This window comes from Canis lupus, chromosome 35 (genome assembly GCF_003254725.2).
Source record: "Canis lupus dingo isolate Sandy chromosome 35, ASM325472v2, whole genome shotgun sequence".
NCBI lineage: Eukaryota > Metazoa > Chordata > Mammalia > Carnivora > Canidae > Canis > Canis lupus.
The window spans coordinates 16,626,468-16,642,015 of NC_064277.1; the positions used below are offsets into that span (position 1 = coordinate 16,626,468).

At 36.8% G+C, this 15,548-nt stretch overlaps 1 protein-coding gene across 5 annotated transcripts in view; it reads right to left on the reverse strand.

Annotated features, from left to right (window-relative positions):
* NUP153 (nucleoporin 153) overlaps window positions 1–15,548 on the reverse strand; it is an 80,803-nt gene that overhangs the window by 10,948 nt on the left and 54,307 nt on the right. For all 5 annotated transcript variants that reach the window (XM_025443847.3, XM_035710486.2, XM_025443855.3 and 2 more), the window contains 6 exons: window positions 14,761–14,859; window positions 13,680–13,770; window positions 9,864–9,989; window positions 6,964–7,584; window positions 3,710–3,904; window positions 106–990 (listed from right to left, as the gene is read on the reverse strand). In XM_025443847.3, the coding sequence (XP_025299632.1) occupies window positions 106–990; window positions 3,710–3,904; window positions 6,964–7,584; window positions 9,864–9,989; window positions 13,680–13,770; window positions 14,761–14,859 (2,017 nt within the window). The remainder of the gene's footprint in view (window positions 1–105; window positions 991–3,709; window positions 3,905–6,963; window positions 7,585–9,863; window positions 9,990–13,679; window positions 13,771–14,760; window positions 14,860–15,548) is intronic.

Consider the following 15,548-nt stretch of genomic DNA (forward strand, 5'->3'; position numbering starts at 1 on the left):
AACTATGTTCAGTGTAAACCATTCTCTCACCTGCTCCATTTGTCTAAATATTAGGAGACACCTTGTAAAATAAAAATAAAACAAAAATAAAATTGTAACACTTACCAGCTGTAGTATTGGTTGGAGTTCCAAATGTGAAAGTGGCCTTTGTTGGCTGCTCCGATTCCTTCTCAGATGGTTTCGCCATACTGAAACTAAAGGTGGACTTTGAAGAACTCTCATCTTTGGTTTGCTCTGAATTCCCAAAGGAAAACACTGGTTGACACTTTGGCTCTTCACTGTCAGCTTTCTTCCCAAACACCAGAGAAGTAGAAGTGACTGGCTCCTGCTGTTTCTCTTCTGTCCTTCCCAAAACAAACAATGAGGCAGATGGCAGAGGGGCAGGTTCTATACCACCGAAAGTGAACCCTCCTTTGGCGGCAGGCATTTCTTCTTTTTTTGCTTCTGTCGTCTTACATGTGAAAGGAGCCACTGAAACACTCTTGGTTTCTATGGTTCCAAAGCTGAAGCTGCTCTTATTCTCGGAGGTCACTGTGGTGTTAGTAGCAGCAGGTGTGGAGTTAATAACACCTGTACCAAAGCTGAAGCCTACAGATGAAGATTTAGGTGTTTCCTCTTTCTTTTCTGGCTGTCCAAGATTAGACACCCCAAACTGAAATGGAGCTAACGAAGTTGTATTACTTAAACCAGAAGAAAGTCCAAATTTAAAATCATTATCATTCTTATTGTCTTTTTTAGCTTCTTCAGGTTTAGACTCAGACGAAACTCCAAACTTAAAATCTCCTATTGGTTTAGAAAATTTAAAGCCTTCACTCATGGAGTTTGGAGCCTCAGAATCTGAAGACACTCCTATTTTGAAGCCTCCCTGATCTCCAAACTTAAAATTTCCAGTGCTTGTTAAAGTCTGAGAAGGCCCAGAAGAGGATGATGGGATACCAAATTTGAAGGATGAAGCTGCTGGGTTTGAAGATGAGGAAGATGTGCCAAAGCCTTCAAAATATAAAAGACATCGAATTAATGTTATCCTCTCAAACAAAATGTACCCCTGAAAAACAAAGAGACAAAAGAATAACAACTCTGGAAAGGCCTTTGAAGAGTTATCAGCAATGGCCATAAAACATGAACCAGCTGCCCAAAATTCAGCAGGAGAATCACATCTTAGTCCTCACAACTATACATACTGACATACCACTTTTCATCCTGACACTGGCCAAGATCAAACAAATTTGATAAAACAGTGTTGGTGAGGAGTCTAGAACTAACAGACACTTTATACATTACAGGTAGATGCGTAAATTAGTACAAAATTCAAGGAAAGCAACTGTCAGTATTTACTAAAAATTACAAACACACGTATCCTTTGACCCAGCAATTTTACAGCTAAGTATGTACATACGTATTTATTTATTTAAAAGAAAGGCGGACTGCCACATGCAGGGCCTCATCTGGATGTGTCTGGAGCCTTGGAAGCTTTACTGTCCTATATTTTCCTACAAACGGACCTTGATAGCTTGTCTGGAGGTCCTAGCAGGGAAGCACAACTACTCGTATACCCTTGAGCACACAGCTTGGGAAGGGTTGTATGTGGAGATGTGAGGGGAGGAGGGGACACCGCCTAGCCAGCCAGAAGATTGTCCTTACATCCTAAGTCTTTACTTAACTTTTTTTCCCCCTAAGTCTTTATTTTGAAGATAAACTCACAAACATGCAAAATGCCACATGCAATCCCAGGCAGCTGTGAATGAAGAACAAAGATGTGTCCAAGCTAATCTACAATAAAAATCAAGGGAGCAGAAAGGCAGTATGATATACAACATTTTCTAACAAAACAGAGGGAAAGAAGAATACACAGAATAAGAAAATATTTGCTTGTCATATGCATAAAGAAACTTTGGAAGAGTTTTAAGAAACTAACCAGTTATTACCTCTGGTGGGGGAGGAAAGATGGAAAATGAACCAATGGGAACAAGAGGTAGACTTTTCACTGTGAATCCTGTCATAATTAGAGTTTGAAATCTTGTGAATAAATTTGTTATCAAACATTAAAAAAGAAAACTTTACCATCAAAGAACCAAAAGAACTGCGTGAACAGAACCAGTACTTAAAAAGACAAATAACATGTTGACAAGATTAAAGTCTTAGTTTCCTAGTACTTCAATGTAGCTGAGTAAACTAGAAATGAAGTAACTGATTGGCTCAAAACAGGAATCATTCAAGGGTCAAGATATTTATCCATTACTTTGCCTACCCAAGTATAGAGACAAATGACAGCCAAGCTTTAAAAGCCCTCTTATCATCTTCAAACTCTGCCCCTTTAGAGACGACCCATTCCTTTCTTTCCCTAAGAAACTTAACTGAAAAATTATCAGAATTTGAGAAGCAAGCAGTATTCCACACGGTCTTTAAATATCTTCAGTCATATTAGACAGAAAGCTGAAAATGAAGGGGCCAGAGACGGTAATTAACTTGTTATCACATCTGCCTCAGAGAGACAGATTTGAAGTTATGGTGATTACAGTACAACAGGTAAAGAAGAAAGAAAAACGGCTACATAATGACCTCAAGAGGACTGGAAAGTAGTGATCTTCTAAAACACCCAAATGCAGTGTTTTGGTTTTTTTTTTTTTTTTTTACTTTCTAGGAGAGAGAATTAGAGAGGGCACAAATGGGTGCAGGGGAGGGGCAGATGGAGAGAGAGAATCTCTTCAAGTCGATTGCATGCTCAGTGCAGAGCCCCAACACAAACCAAGAGTCAGACACTCAGGTGCCCCCTCCCCACAAATGCAGTGATTTTCAAACCAGCTGTGTGTCTCTTTAGCCATGTGATTAATTTAGTGGGTTCCAACCAGCATTTTTCTTCTAAAATGAAAAAGAATCTAAACAGGGTGACTTAAACATACTAAAGGGTAAATACTGGTTTGTGATACTTTTCTTTCAATCATATAGACAAATACCATGTGCATGTGGTAGGTCACAATGTAAAAGTTTACTGACTGGTTTCCACTCAATGTTTGAAAGCCACTATCCAGGACATGGTTACAAGCTGATGAAGCTTGGCATTCTTTTTCTAATGACCTCATGGTCTCCACCTTAGAGGCCTCCTCCCTTACAGATTATAATGTTTCTCATCTCTCTCTCTGACTGTTCCTTCAGATCTAAAATCTCTTTCCTGGCTTGTATCAAATTTTTGAGTGAATTGTACCTCATATGAAATACTCAGTAAGTCACAGAGGACTATGAAGACTTGAAAAACTTGGCCTCCAGAGGCAGTTTAGAATGAATTGTTTTTAGAAGTTCTTCCTTTATGGAACAAAATATGAAGAGAATTCTTTTTCTGGGACATTCTCTGGGAAACCAAAGCCCAAGTCTAGATTACTTACAACAAAGTTCTCAGGGCATAAATTCCTAGTCAGATAAGAGTCAGGAAGCCAAAGGTTTGTTAACAGTTAAAAACAAATTATCTGCAACTCTCTCCGAGTCAATGCAAGACAGAATAACCCCTTACCAGCTGCAGAAAAGATACCTCACTGCTGACACTGAAATCACTTATCTTTACAGTAACTCTGAGAACTGAGCTAAAAGGTATCCAGGACATTATCTCATTTTACATGAATTTTCAATAGAGAATGAGCAATTTTAAAATTGAACATGTTTGCAAATATTTCACTTTAAAATGGCAGTACAAGGAGGTACTGTACCAATGCCTTACCTTTAAACTCAGATTTTGTTCCGGGCTTTGCACTCTCACATGCCACACATTTGGTAGCATCTGCTTTATTCTGCACCAGGCAGATTTCACAGTCCCAACTGCCCTCGGGTTTCTTGAACTTGTCTAACCCCAGGCAGCTTCCAGATGACAGAGAGGCAGGGACAGTGCTGCTACTTGAAGCAGGTACCAAACTTCCTAAAAAAATAGTGAGGAAACACATAAAAATTCTAATTCATGTTATGTCACTATCTTAAGGCACCATTAAGTCTATATGTTCAATTAGTGTTTCCTATTAAGACAAAGTGCCAGAAATACAAACTTTACACTGTTAAAAACAGTATAGATAGCTCAGATTTCTTTTAATCTTACAAATAAGCAGCTCACATTCACCATGTCTAGTGACGAGCTCCCTCTTAACCCAAAATGTGAATAATTGTGGTTTAAAAAAATAAAAAAAACATGCTGAGAAATCAGAGACTAAAAGGTCCTTAAGAATCTTTTTTTTTGTCCTTAAGAATTTTTGTCAAATCTCTTCAAACAGCACAGCATTTTAACATATAAATTATAGGCAATATCCTAACACATAAAATACATAGCCACAGACCACATTAATTTCAAAGGCCAGGCCTCTGCCTTCGAAATATCATTTTGGCACAGAAGTTCCTGCCATTGGTTAGAACCCAGTCATTTAACAGACACTAAAAGTACCATAATATACCACAGTACTAAGGATATAAAGATGAATGAAATGCTGCTTAACTTCTGAAAGTGCTAACGGTCTAAAAAGGGGGAAAGCAAAACAAATGTATAGTAGCACCATCACCAAAATGCAAAGTGATAAATGAGAAAAGAAGGAAGAGATGACTAAGGGGCAAGAGAAGAACCAATTTACAGAGGTGACATTTAAATCTTTATGCAGAACTAGCAGGTTTGTAGGGAGTGGAGGTGGCATGGGAAGGACGGCTCCACAAAGCCATCATGAAGCAAGTGCGTTACTACAAATGGAGCTATCCATTCTGGCCATCTCTACATGTTCTCCATGTCACCTCTCCCAACTACCTGGTGTCTCTTCCACTGTCATGCTCTCTCTCTTGCCAAGAAAACTGCTTCCTGAGGTTCCATCTTCGGTCCACTGTCCTCACAAGTCTCATCACCAACAAAACCACTTCCTACCCTGTACCTGTGGCCAGCGCACCTGAGCTTCAGCTCTGTGGTCTCCCTCTTAGCTGCAGTGCCCCTGGCCAGCTGGTCAGCGAGGCTGGATGGCTCTGCCTTCTGCATGTTTCTCCCATCCATTCCATTCCCTTCTGAACCTACTAGCACTGCCCTATGTCAAGTGGCCCTCAGCTCTTGCTTGCATAACTTGTTGAGGCCTCCATTCTCATTCCCTGAAGTCCATTCTTCTAAGAAGCAAAATCAGTGAGTGCCATGTAGTTTTGGGTTTTCCTCCCCAGTCCCTCCTTTAAAAGATTAAGCAGCCCGGGTGGCTCAGTGGTTTAGTGCCACCATCGGCCCAGGGCATATGATCCTGGAGTCCCGGGATTGAGTCCCATGTCGGGCTGCCTGCATGGAGCCTGCTTCTCCCTCTGCCTGTGTGTCTGCCTCTCTCCCATGAATAAATAAAATCTTTAAAAAGTAAAGTAAAAAGTAAATGAAATAAAAATAAAAATAAAAAAATAAAATAAAAAATAATAAAAAATAAAATAAAATAATATAAAATAAAATACAATATTAACTGTTCCAAAGTTTTGTTCCTGCCACTCCCCATAAGCTAACAGAATGGTTTCGTTCCTGCCACTTCCCGTAAGCTAACAGAGTTCAGTTTTAGGCCAGTCCCTCACTTCACATCCATCTCTGCTCCCATCTCTTATTTGAAAACTAGAGCCTAATGACTCCCAAATTTGTATTTCCAGCCCCGAACATGCATGTGTAATGTATCTAAAGGCTTTGCATTTATGTGCCAACTTCACACCTTCAAATCAACCATGTATTATTCTACATCCTGATTTGACTCCCTTAGTATCTCCATTGCCATGATCTTTGCCCACATGTACTCCTGATACATCCTCATCTGCCCTCTGGTCTCCAAATTTTGTTGCCTTCAAATCTATCCTCCAAAAACCCACGAAGCAATTTGTCAAACATACAAATTTAACTGGATCACTCCTCTGCTTATAATGATGGTTCATCATTTACAAGACTGAAGCTTGACTGCTTGAATAAATTTTTGAGCTTCCTTTATTTGTGGAAGGAATTTACTTTCTAACTCAGTTTTATTCTCCCAATCAACTCAGAATTAATTTTGGTTTCTTCCACAAGCAAAGGCTTGCTTTTTTATTTACTTATTTTTTTAGGTGAGGAGGAGGAATGCCACATAGAAAAAGAAAGTTATTTCAGAATGAAGATTCTGAAATCTTATTCTTGTGGACATGTCCAGTAAGAATTAGAAATAAGGCTCACCTCTTGTGTTCACACATAGGGTATACAGGTTAACAAATCAACTTTCCATTGCAGACATAAAAACTACATATCCATGAATAATGCAATAAAAAAATAAGTATAATTCCGATGATATTCTTAACACTTTTTACTTAGTACCCATGTTACCATATATCTATACCAAATAATTATATATTATAAAAACAGCAGAGTCCTTTCCAGTTGTGAATTTCCAATAACTTTTTCAAATTAGAACAGAGAAACAAAAAACTCAAATCTAACTCCATGTTTTTTACTGCCAAGTTAGATTCAGTAATTTACTATCATTGCAACATCTTGGCAGAGACCACACAGGTATAGGTATCACCATTAACATTCAACAACAGTCTTTTCACAAAGCAGTATTGTCTACTCCCTGGTGAAACCTTCTCTGGAATGACCACTTGCCGTCCTCACTTCAAAACAGAGATAAAGTGGTGTTTGTTTTGGGAACAACTGTTCCTTTTAAGATCTTTCAGCTTCTGTATTAGTCAACTTTGAAAATGATAACGAAGAACAAGTAGTTTCTGACAAAAATGTATGTAAAAAAAGAGGTACAAGTATATATTGGGCTGGCTAATGCACCACCTAAGATAACACACAGATCCAGCCTCAGGCAAGTCACTTGACCTCAAGATAGCTGAGGCAAATGAAGATGTATGAGGAAATGCTCATCCTTACACATTACAAACATTAAGGTGGTTCTTAGCAGACAATACATTTAAATGTCCTACCAAAATAATGAGCAAACTTTTCCCAAAGAGCCATACACGTACCTGGTTTCTCAGACACACAGGACACACATTTACTGTCTTCTCCATTATTAAAAACACAGCATACTGGACACTCCCAAGATCCCACAGGCCTTTTAAACTGATCTGCAAACCCTAAGGCAGCAGTGGTCACAGTGCAGGTGGCCGATGAAGCAGCCGCAGTCACGGCGCTCTCTGAGGCTGCAGGCAACGTAAGGACTCGCTTAACACCAGTCCCAGGCTTCGGTGTTTCACAGGCCACGCATTTTATCGCTTCGGGTTTATTCTGCACTAAGCACGTATCACAATCCCAAGTGCCTACTGCTGGTTTAAATTTGTCTCCAAAACCTGTCCCTGATGCAGAAAGAGTTGATTTGTCACTTTTACTTGGTGTTCCAATTCCAGTTTGTTTATTAGCATTATCTTTTGGCGGCAATTTTGTTGCTTGGCAGGCTACGCACTTGCTGTCTGTAACTTTGTTCTGGAGTAGACAAGTATCGCACTGCCACGATGATCCAGCTTTTAAACTTTCCCCAAACCCGATGCCACTAGAAGAAAAGCTACTTATTGCTGGTCTTGTATAAACAACTGGGCTTGTGGTAGTAGGCTGAGCAGCAAGAGAATCTGCCTTTGGTGATATGAAACCTATAAGGAGGGAAAGAGGAGAGTGTAAGGAAAAAAAAAGTTAAGGAAGCTTCCTAATCAGAACATGATCTGAAATGTTATTATTGGGAGAACATATATTTATACACATTTATACAGTTACTAAAATTCAACATGGACTACGTAAAAATAGAGTTTTTACCTAAGCAATATTTAATAATCATGTAATTAATAAGTGACACTTAGGCCTCATTAAAATTCTTTAAAAGATGTTTTGTTTACAGTTTATCACCTTCTTCCTTTAGGAATTTCTACTTACTATAATTTAACCAATATCTAATTTGAGGCTTTAATTTGTAGTATTTTACTGACACGTACCACTGTCATCCATGTTTTGCAACACTCTGCCTCGCTACACGAATATACAGTACATTCATAGCCTTCCTCCCTCATCTATTTTTTTCTTTCAGGTGTTCCTGGCTATGCCAAATGTCTTCAACATCTATAGTATTTGAATTTTGTCCAGTTATAATCCACAATTGTGGTATCCTCTACTTTCAGTAAAAATCAGCAGAGTTGCATAGGTACACATATTAGACAGATGTCCCTCCAAAGTACAATGCAATGGTAGGGATTGGTTTTAATTATACTAAGCTTATATAGAACTTTAAAATGGTAATGGTTCAATGAGAATTATAATGACAAATTCCAACAGAGATGAACCAAACCATCTGGCAAGCCCTAGAAATACAGAAATGATGAAGACGCAGTCTACTCAGGTAGAGCATGAATTCATGCTACTCAGAAACATGCCCATGGAATGTTAACCAAACCCTACTTCAAACAAACTGTCTCAAACAGTTCTCCTTTAACATTGTAAGTATACATTTTTGTAACCACTATGTACTTAGACAATTAAGGTTATTCACACAGAACCATGGAACAACAGGAGTTGAAAAAACGTCTTCATGCTACCGAAACTGCTGTCATTGAATTGGGTTGATTCACTCCAACTTTATTCTTGAGAATGACCTTCCTTCCAATTCTTTACTTTGGACCAATTATATATACCAACAAACTCAGTGACCTGTTTGTCCAGCTTTTAACACCAAAGGAAAAAAAACTGGAGGGTAAGATAGAACAGAAGACTATAAAGAGATTTTCTAGTGCTACAATTAACTCAATCTTGAGCTAGTTTTAGCCAAAAGGCAAAACACGCACATACTTCAATACTCCCAGTGGTCTAAAATGTACTATCTTGTTAATGATTGATCTGCATCACTAAGGTTAGCACAATTGTAACAGTAACTATCTCAAGTAACTATCCTTTCCTTCACCTTTCTCAGGTTTTCCTAATTTCCCTCAAAAGACAGGACTCCTCCAAATTCTTGCTATTTAAGGAAAACTGAAAGGGGGAAGGGCACCATGAATGCAGAGTATGACTTATACAGAGATCAACCGTAGGAATGCAAGGCCTCTCTACTACTCAGTTAAGTCTAGCCCAGGCACTCTGGAGTGCTGCCTCAACTATGCCAAATCGTTACTGGGACTCTCGTAGCCAGAATACTCATCTCTAAAATGAGAAAGCCACACCAAAGAAACCTAATCCTCCTAAATCTTGTTGTAGAAGCCAATCTTACCTGAAAATTCTTATTCAATTAGACACAAACACATCTTATCTGTTCAGTAAATCTAAATTCTCTCTGAGCAACTAGATCACCTTATAAACACTTTTACATTCCTACAGCAGACATCACAAATGGAGTTGTAGCCGTCCTGATTTTCAAACTGAAAACTTATTCCTACTTGAGGACTTCTAGTCACTGCCTTCAAGTTATTTCTATAAGCTAACAAATCCTGTTTCAAGCCAGCCCTGTCCCTTACATATACCTATGCTAGATTCAGCAAATGTTTTCTTTCTGCATGGCCTTGTTTTAATAGACCACAACTGAGCAATGATCCAAGAACAAGGCGGTTCAACATTCTCAGAGAAAGGTATGTCCAGGCATATCATCAGGTTTGTTTACTATTATTTTCCATATTAGTCCAACTCTTCTAAAAGGCAATTCATTTTTTCCTTCTATACTTCACTTCTTTTCTCCTGTTATACTTGCCTCTTAAGAAATTTCGTATTAAGACAATCCTTGAATTCTAAAGGAGAATTCCTAAGGTATTTACACCAAAAGAATTACATCTGACTACATCTACTTTCAAGTCAATAATTTTTTAAAAACCTAAAGTATACCACAAATGACATTAAAATAGTATCACGAATTTGTAATTAAGATATTAGAGTATTTCAAAGATAGCTGTTATCTTACCAGGACTTTTGAGAACATCTAGGACACTTCCTTCTTTCAGGGTTTTTGCAGGTGTAAAAGGGCCCTCAAAATCTTCATCTGGCTTCTTCTTACAGCTTGTACTATTCACTGCACTGATATCTTGAGCTGCAATTTTTTTAATTGTAAAAGACATCATGCTAAGAAAATGCACTGGATCAAGTTAAATGTATTAAAAGATCTTTCAAAGCCAATTTGGACCAACTTCAAAAACATCATGAAAAAGTCACTGTAATTCAAAGATAATAAACAAATTTACTTAACAGTACAGGGTTAGTTTACCTTATAAGAAAGTAGAGATACTATTTCCCATACTGTACACTGTACATTCTTCCCCTCCAAAAAGGCAAATAGTATAAACTATAATTGTTACCCAGTGAATTAACTGGTAATCAAGAAAATCAAACTGAAACACTGGAGAGGATATGACCAAGAGCAAGCTCATAAACTGCACAAAATGTGTTTCTGCTTATACAACTTATAATATTGAGCAAAAAAACCCTTAACAAGGAGTACTCAAACTGAGCCAGTTATTTCATTTCTAGAAATCCATCCTATGATTCAAAGTATCCTTCAGTTATCATACTGAAAACATGGATGATAAATGCTCACTATGGGACTGAGTATACCAATCAAAACACCGGCATGGTGTAGTGCTAGGCAGCCACAGAAACCATCCTTAAATGCATAGTTCCAGATAAAGGCAAGTTAGAAAGTCCAGAACATTTTGAATGAGACATCTAAAAAGTAATGGTGGCTGCTAGTGATGAATGGCTTTTTACTGCTGCTTCTTTTTAGGTTTCCTAAACTTTCCAAAATGAACATATACTTACGTTAAATAGGAAATCTATATTTTCAGTATGAAAATAGCTTTGTAGTTATATTTTTAAGGGAGAAAGTTTGTTTACAGATGAAAGTATGTGTGGTATTGTTTCAATACAACCTCATATTGGTGTATTGTTGTGCATGAGAAGGGAAGGGGGAATGAGAGGAAGAGAAACAATATTAGTCACAAAAACCTAAGTGTTGAAGCTGGGTAAAGAGTACACTGGAATTCAGTCTGCTAGATCTGGAAATGTTTGATTTTTTTCCATAATAAAATACAAATAACCAAGTTTTTTAAGTGCTTGCCAATTTAAAGGAGTGGGTGAAGTAGTTTCAAAAAATCCTACCTACCCCTATACCCCTATATCTCATGCCATAAACAAAAATTAACCCAAAATAGATCAATGATCTAAACATGAGAACTAAAACCGTAAGAGTTTTAGAAGAAAACTAAGGAGGTATTATCTTCATGACCATGGATTTGGCAATGGATTCTTAGATACGACTTCAAAAACAAAAGCAAAGAAAAAAATTATACTATCACATCAGAAACCTTTGTGAATCTAAAGGTGAAAAGACAATTTACTGAATGAGAGAAATTATTTATAAATCATATATCTGATAAGGATGTAGTCTCCAAACTATATAAAAAGGCTTATATCTCAGCAACAGAAAAATTAACAACTTAAAAATGGGCAAAGGACTTAACAGACATTTCTCCCAAGATTAAAGGACCAAGAAGCACTTGCAGCACCATTTGTCATTAGAGAAACCACAACGAAGCATCACGTCATACACACTAGGATAGCTATAAACAAAAAATGAAAACTAAGCATGGTGAGAATGTGGAGAAATTAGAATCCTCATACACTGCTAGTGGGAATGTGAAAGGAGTCAGAGGTTGAGAAAAACAACTTTGTGGTTAAAAGTTACACTTAGAACTACCATTTGACCAGCAACTCCAGTTCTAGATATATACCTCAAAACACTGAAACTAGTATTCAAACAAATACATGTACATGAATATTCATACCAGCACTGTGCACAACAGCCAAAAATTGGAAACAGCCCATATATCCATCAATGGATGAACAGAAAAATTATGGTATATCCATACAATGGAATGTCATTCAGCCATAAAAGGAGTGAAGTACTGGTGCACCTAGTTGGCTCAGTCAGTAGAGCATGTGACTCTTAAACTCAAGGTTGTGAGTTTAAGTCCCATGTTGGGCATGGAGCCTACTTAAAATAAAAAACAAATAATAAATTAAAAAAAAAAAAAGGAGTGAAATACTGATACATACTATAACGTGTAAACCTTGAAAACAGTTAAGTAAAAGAAGCTAGGTGCAAAAAAAAAAAAATCACATTGTATATTCCAGAACAGGTACATACATAAAAACTAAACACCACTGACGGTTGCCAGGAAGTGGGGAGAGAAGATATACAGAACTACTGTTTAATAGGTACAGGCCTCCTTTCGGGGAAATGGGTATTTTGGAACTAGACAGACTGTGGTAGTTGCACAGCATCATGAACGTACTAAACACCATGATTTATTTCATCTTACATTAATTTCACCCCAGTAACAAAAATACACAAGACACAAAACACTGTGCTGTGTCAAAACAAACCATATGGGACACATGGGTGGCTCAGTGGTTGAGTGTTTGCCTTCAGCTCAGGTCATGATCCCAGGGTCCTAGGATCGAGTCCTGCATTGGGCTCCCTGTAGGGAGCCAGCTTCTCCCTCTGCCTGTGTCTCTGCCTCTCTTTCTGTGTTCTCTCATGAATAAATAAAATCTTAAAAAAAAAAAAAAAAAAGCATATGCTTGTAGCACTTTTTGTCTATCCTTCTTTAGAATCAAAACTGAATTGCTTTTAGTAACTTAAGGTAAATTTTAAGGATACCTTGCAGTATTCTCTAACGGAAAAAGAAGATTATGGAAAAATTAGCTCCTGCCACAAAGTAATGACAACTTACACATTTTCAATCAATTTCTTAATGACAAAAGTGGTGAAAATCATTCCCATAATTCTATATATGTCACTCCTAAAAAATGACTTAAAAATCTGGATAATTAAAAAAAAAAAAAAATCTGGATAATTTCCCCAGATGTGATGAAACACAAAAGTTGTCTTAACAAACTGCTGCTTATCCAGTTACCATTAGTAACGCATTAGCAAAAACCAGGAAGGATTTTCATGCCTTTCCTCATAACCAGGCATGAAAATGGTAATTTGTAGAAGTTTATTCCTCTATGAATTCAGTCACATTGAAGAAAAAAATCTTGTAAAAAGTACACCTGAAACATCCTTATTTTCTCTAATTCCTGCACCCTTGCATTTGCTATTTATCTGAATAAAATGTCCTTGCTCAAAAATTCTTGACCTGAGTAAATAACTTAACCCAGATGATTCTCCACTTCCTAAATAGCAAACACTTGAAAGAACACTATCACAACAAAATCCTAGGATTTAATTATCTAATGACTCATTTATTTCCCTCAATTACACCCATTCCTTGAGTCCAGAAATTATGAGTCACTATTTGCAAGGCCAGCATAATCCTTGTACATAAAGGTTGTGAAGCGAACACTAAGCCTAGAGATGGAGTCAACTGCAATTACAACTTTACCTCAATAAGAATGTAGATAACCCGTGAATTTCTTAGAGATTTCATTTACAATAAACTGCCACCTTAATTAAACTAAGACAATGGACACATCTGCTGCCATGACTATCCCTATCATAACCAAACTATAGCATTTCCATTTAGTAAGCTAAGTGTTTCTGTGAATAGAGACAAAAAATATTGTCAAGGGTTGATACTAGCTCCTATTTGCTTTCTAGAGCTAATTTCATTCAAATGAAAGAATTTAGAAGAACTGCCAAAGACTTAAGAACTTGAAATACTAACCTAATATAATGCAACTATTTTTATGTAAAAACGTGTGAGAAATTTTTACTTACCTGAACTACTACTTGTAATTGGTTCTGAAATACTACTAGAGCTAGAAAGTTCTGTGGTTTTTGCAACAGGCACACTGAATGTAAATCCAATCTGTAAAGAGAAAATGTATCTTTTTAAGTCTGTCTAGTTTTAAACAAATAATAGCTTTTTCTTATTCCAAGTTAAAAAAAATCTCCCGTATTCCAGCTTTTTGTATTTTACAATCTCTAAAATTGAGATGCTTCTCACAATGAATAGTGTGTGTGTTAAATCAAACAGCATTTTTCATTTCTTAGGGTTTTTTTTCTTTTTCATTCAAAGCAGTATATAAGATAATTATATGCTCCTAAAGCTCAGTTCTGGATTTCTAAATACCATTTTCTAATAATATGAGACTTGATAGACAATGGACAGGTTTCAGGCATGCGGTAGGGAAATTACAAAACGCTCTGGAATATCCAGCTGTGTCAGAAAACAAGAGCACAGTGAAAAAGAGAAGGCAACATGTAAAAACGATATGCATGCCAAAGATGCATGGGGCAATTTGAACATTAAACTTATTATTCTCCCCAAAATATTTCTTTAATTATGAAGAAACGAATACATACTATGAGGCTTAAAAACCCAAAACTTCTCCAGATTAAAGGCAATTCAAGAAACATGTTAACCAGATGCCATGCAATTCAGCTGATTAGGTCTTAATCTTAATTGGATCTAGACCCAAGAGAAACAAAATAGTAATTAAAGGACAGTCTAGGGCAATGAGAAAATCTGAATATGGCCTACATTAATATTATGTTAAATTTCATGGATAGGGTAACTGTACTGTGGGTATGCAAAGAAATGTCCTTTTTCTTAGCGGACATATAGAAAAGCTGTGTTTATATCTTAACTTTCAAATGGTCATGAGAAAATATATATGCTTATATGTATAAGAGATAGTGGAAAATATACAGGTGTTCACTCATTCAAGTTTTCTGTACACTGAAATGTTTTTTAATTGGAAGAAAAATAATGGTATTTCTTAGCACCAATGGCACCGTGGGTTTGATAAAAATACAGTATGCTTCTGAAATCAATCATTCCTTGCTTGCTACTTACCGATGATGGAGGTAGTACATCTGCCTCAGTAGATTTTACAATTGGAGATGAAAATCGAAACATGGGGCTGCCAGTGCTATTTGGAGAGGTCATTTGTACCTGGTTTTCCATATTATTAAAATAATACAAAAAGATTTTTAGAAAAAAGAAACTGACAGTAAAATAGACCTTAACTTAAGCAAATTATTTCAAAGAAGCCAAACACAATTTCCTTTTAGATTTAAAAAATCATTTGTTAAGGGGCCCCTGGCTGCCTCAGTCAGTGGAGCATAGGACTCCTGATTTCGGGGTTCTGTGTTCCAGCCCCCACTCTGGACATAGAGATTGCAAAATAAGATCTTTTCTAAAAATAAAAATCACTTGTTAAAACTTCTGAAAAATAAACTGTAACTGTTATAAAATCTGGCTTCTCCTTGGGAGAGGAGTATACACTATTTTAGAGGTTTATGTATCTGACTAAAGGAAAAAAAATACCACCTATAAGAATATGTTCAGAAATAGTAAAAGCCAAGACAAAAGCATAAAACATTTCAGGAGCAGTTAATCCTACTTGAGAAATAAAAACAAAAGTCCATTCTTACCCCCAAAAAGCATCTTAATCGGAAAAAATGTTTGGAAACAAACTTATTACAATGATCAGTCACTAAGGCACAGCATCAGAATTAAAGAGCACTCCTTTATAACAAATTTTAAAAAGCAAAACACCATTTCCATTTTTCTCTTATTTTGAGTTATTTCCATAGTGGGAACTTATCATTGCTTTCAACAGAATATTAGATTTTTCTTAA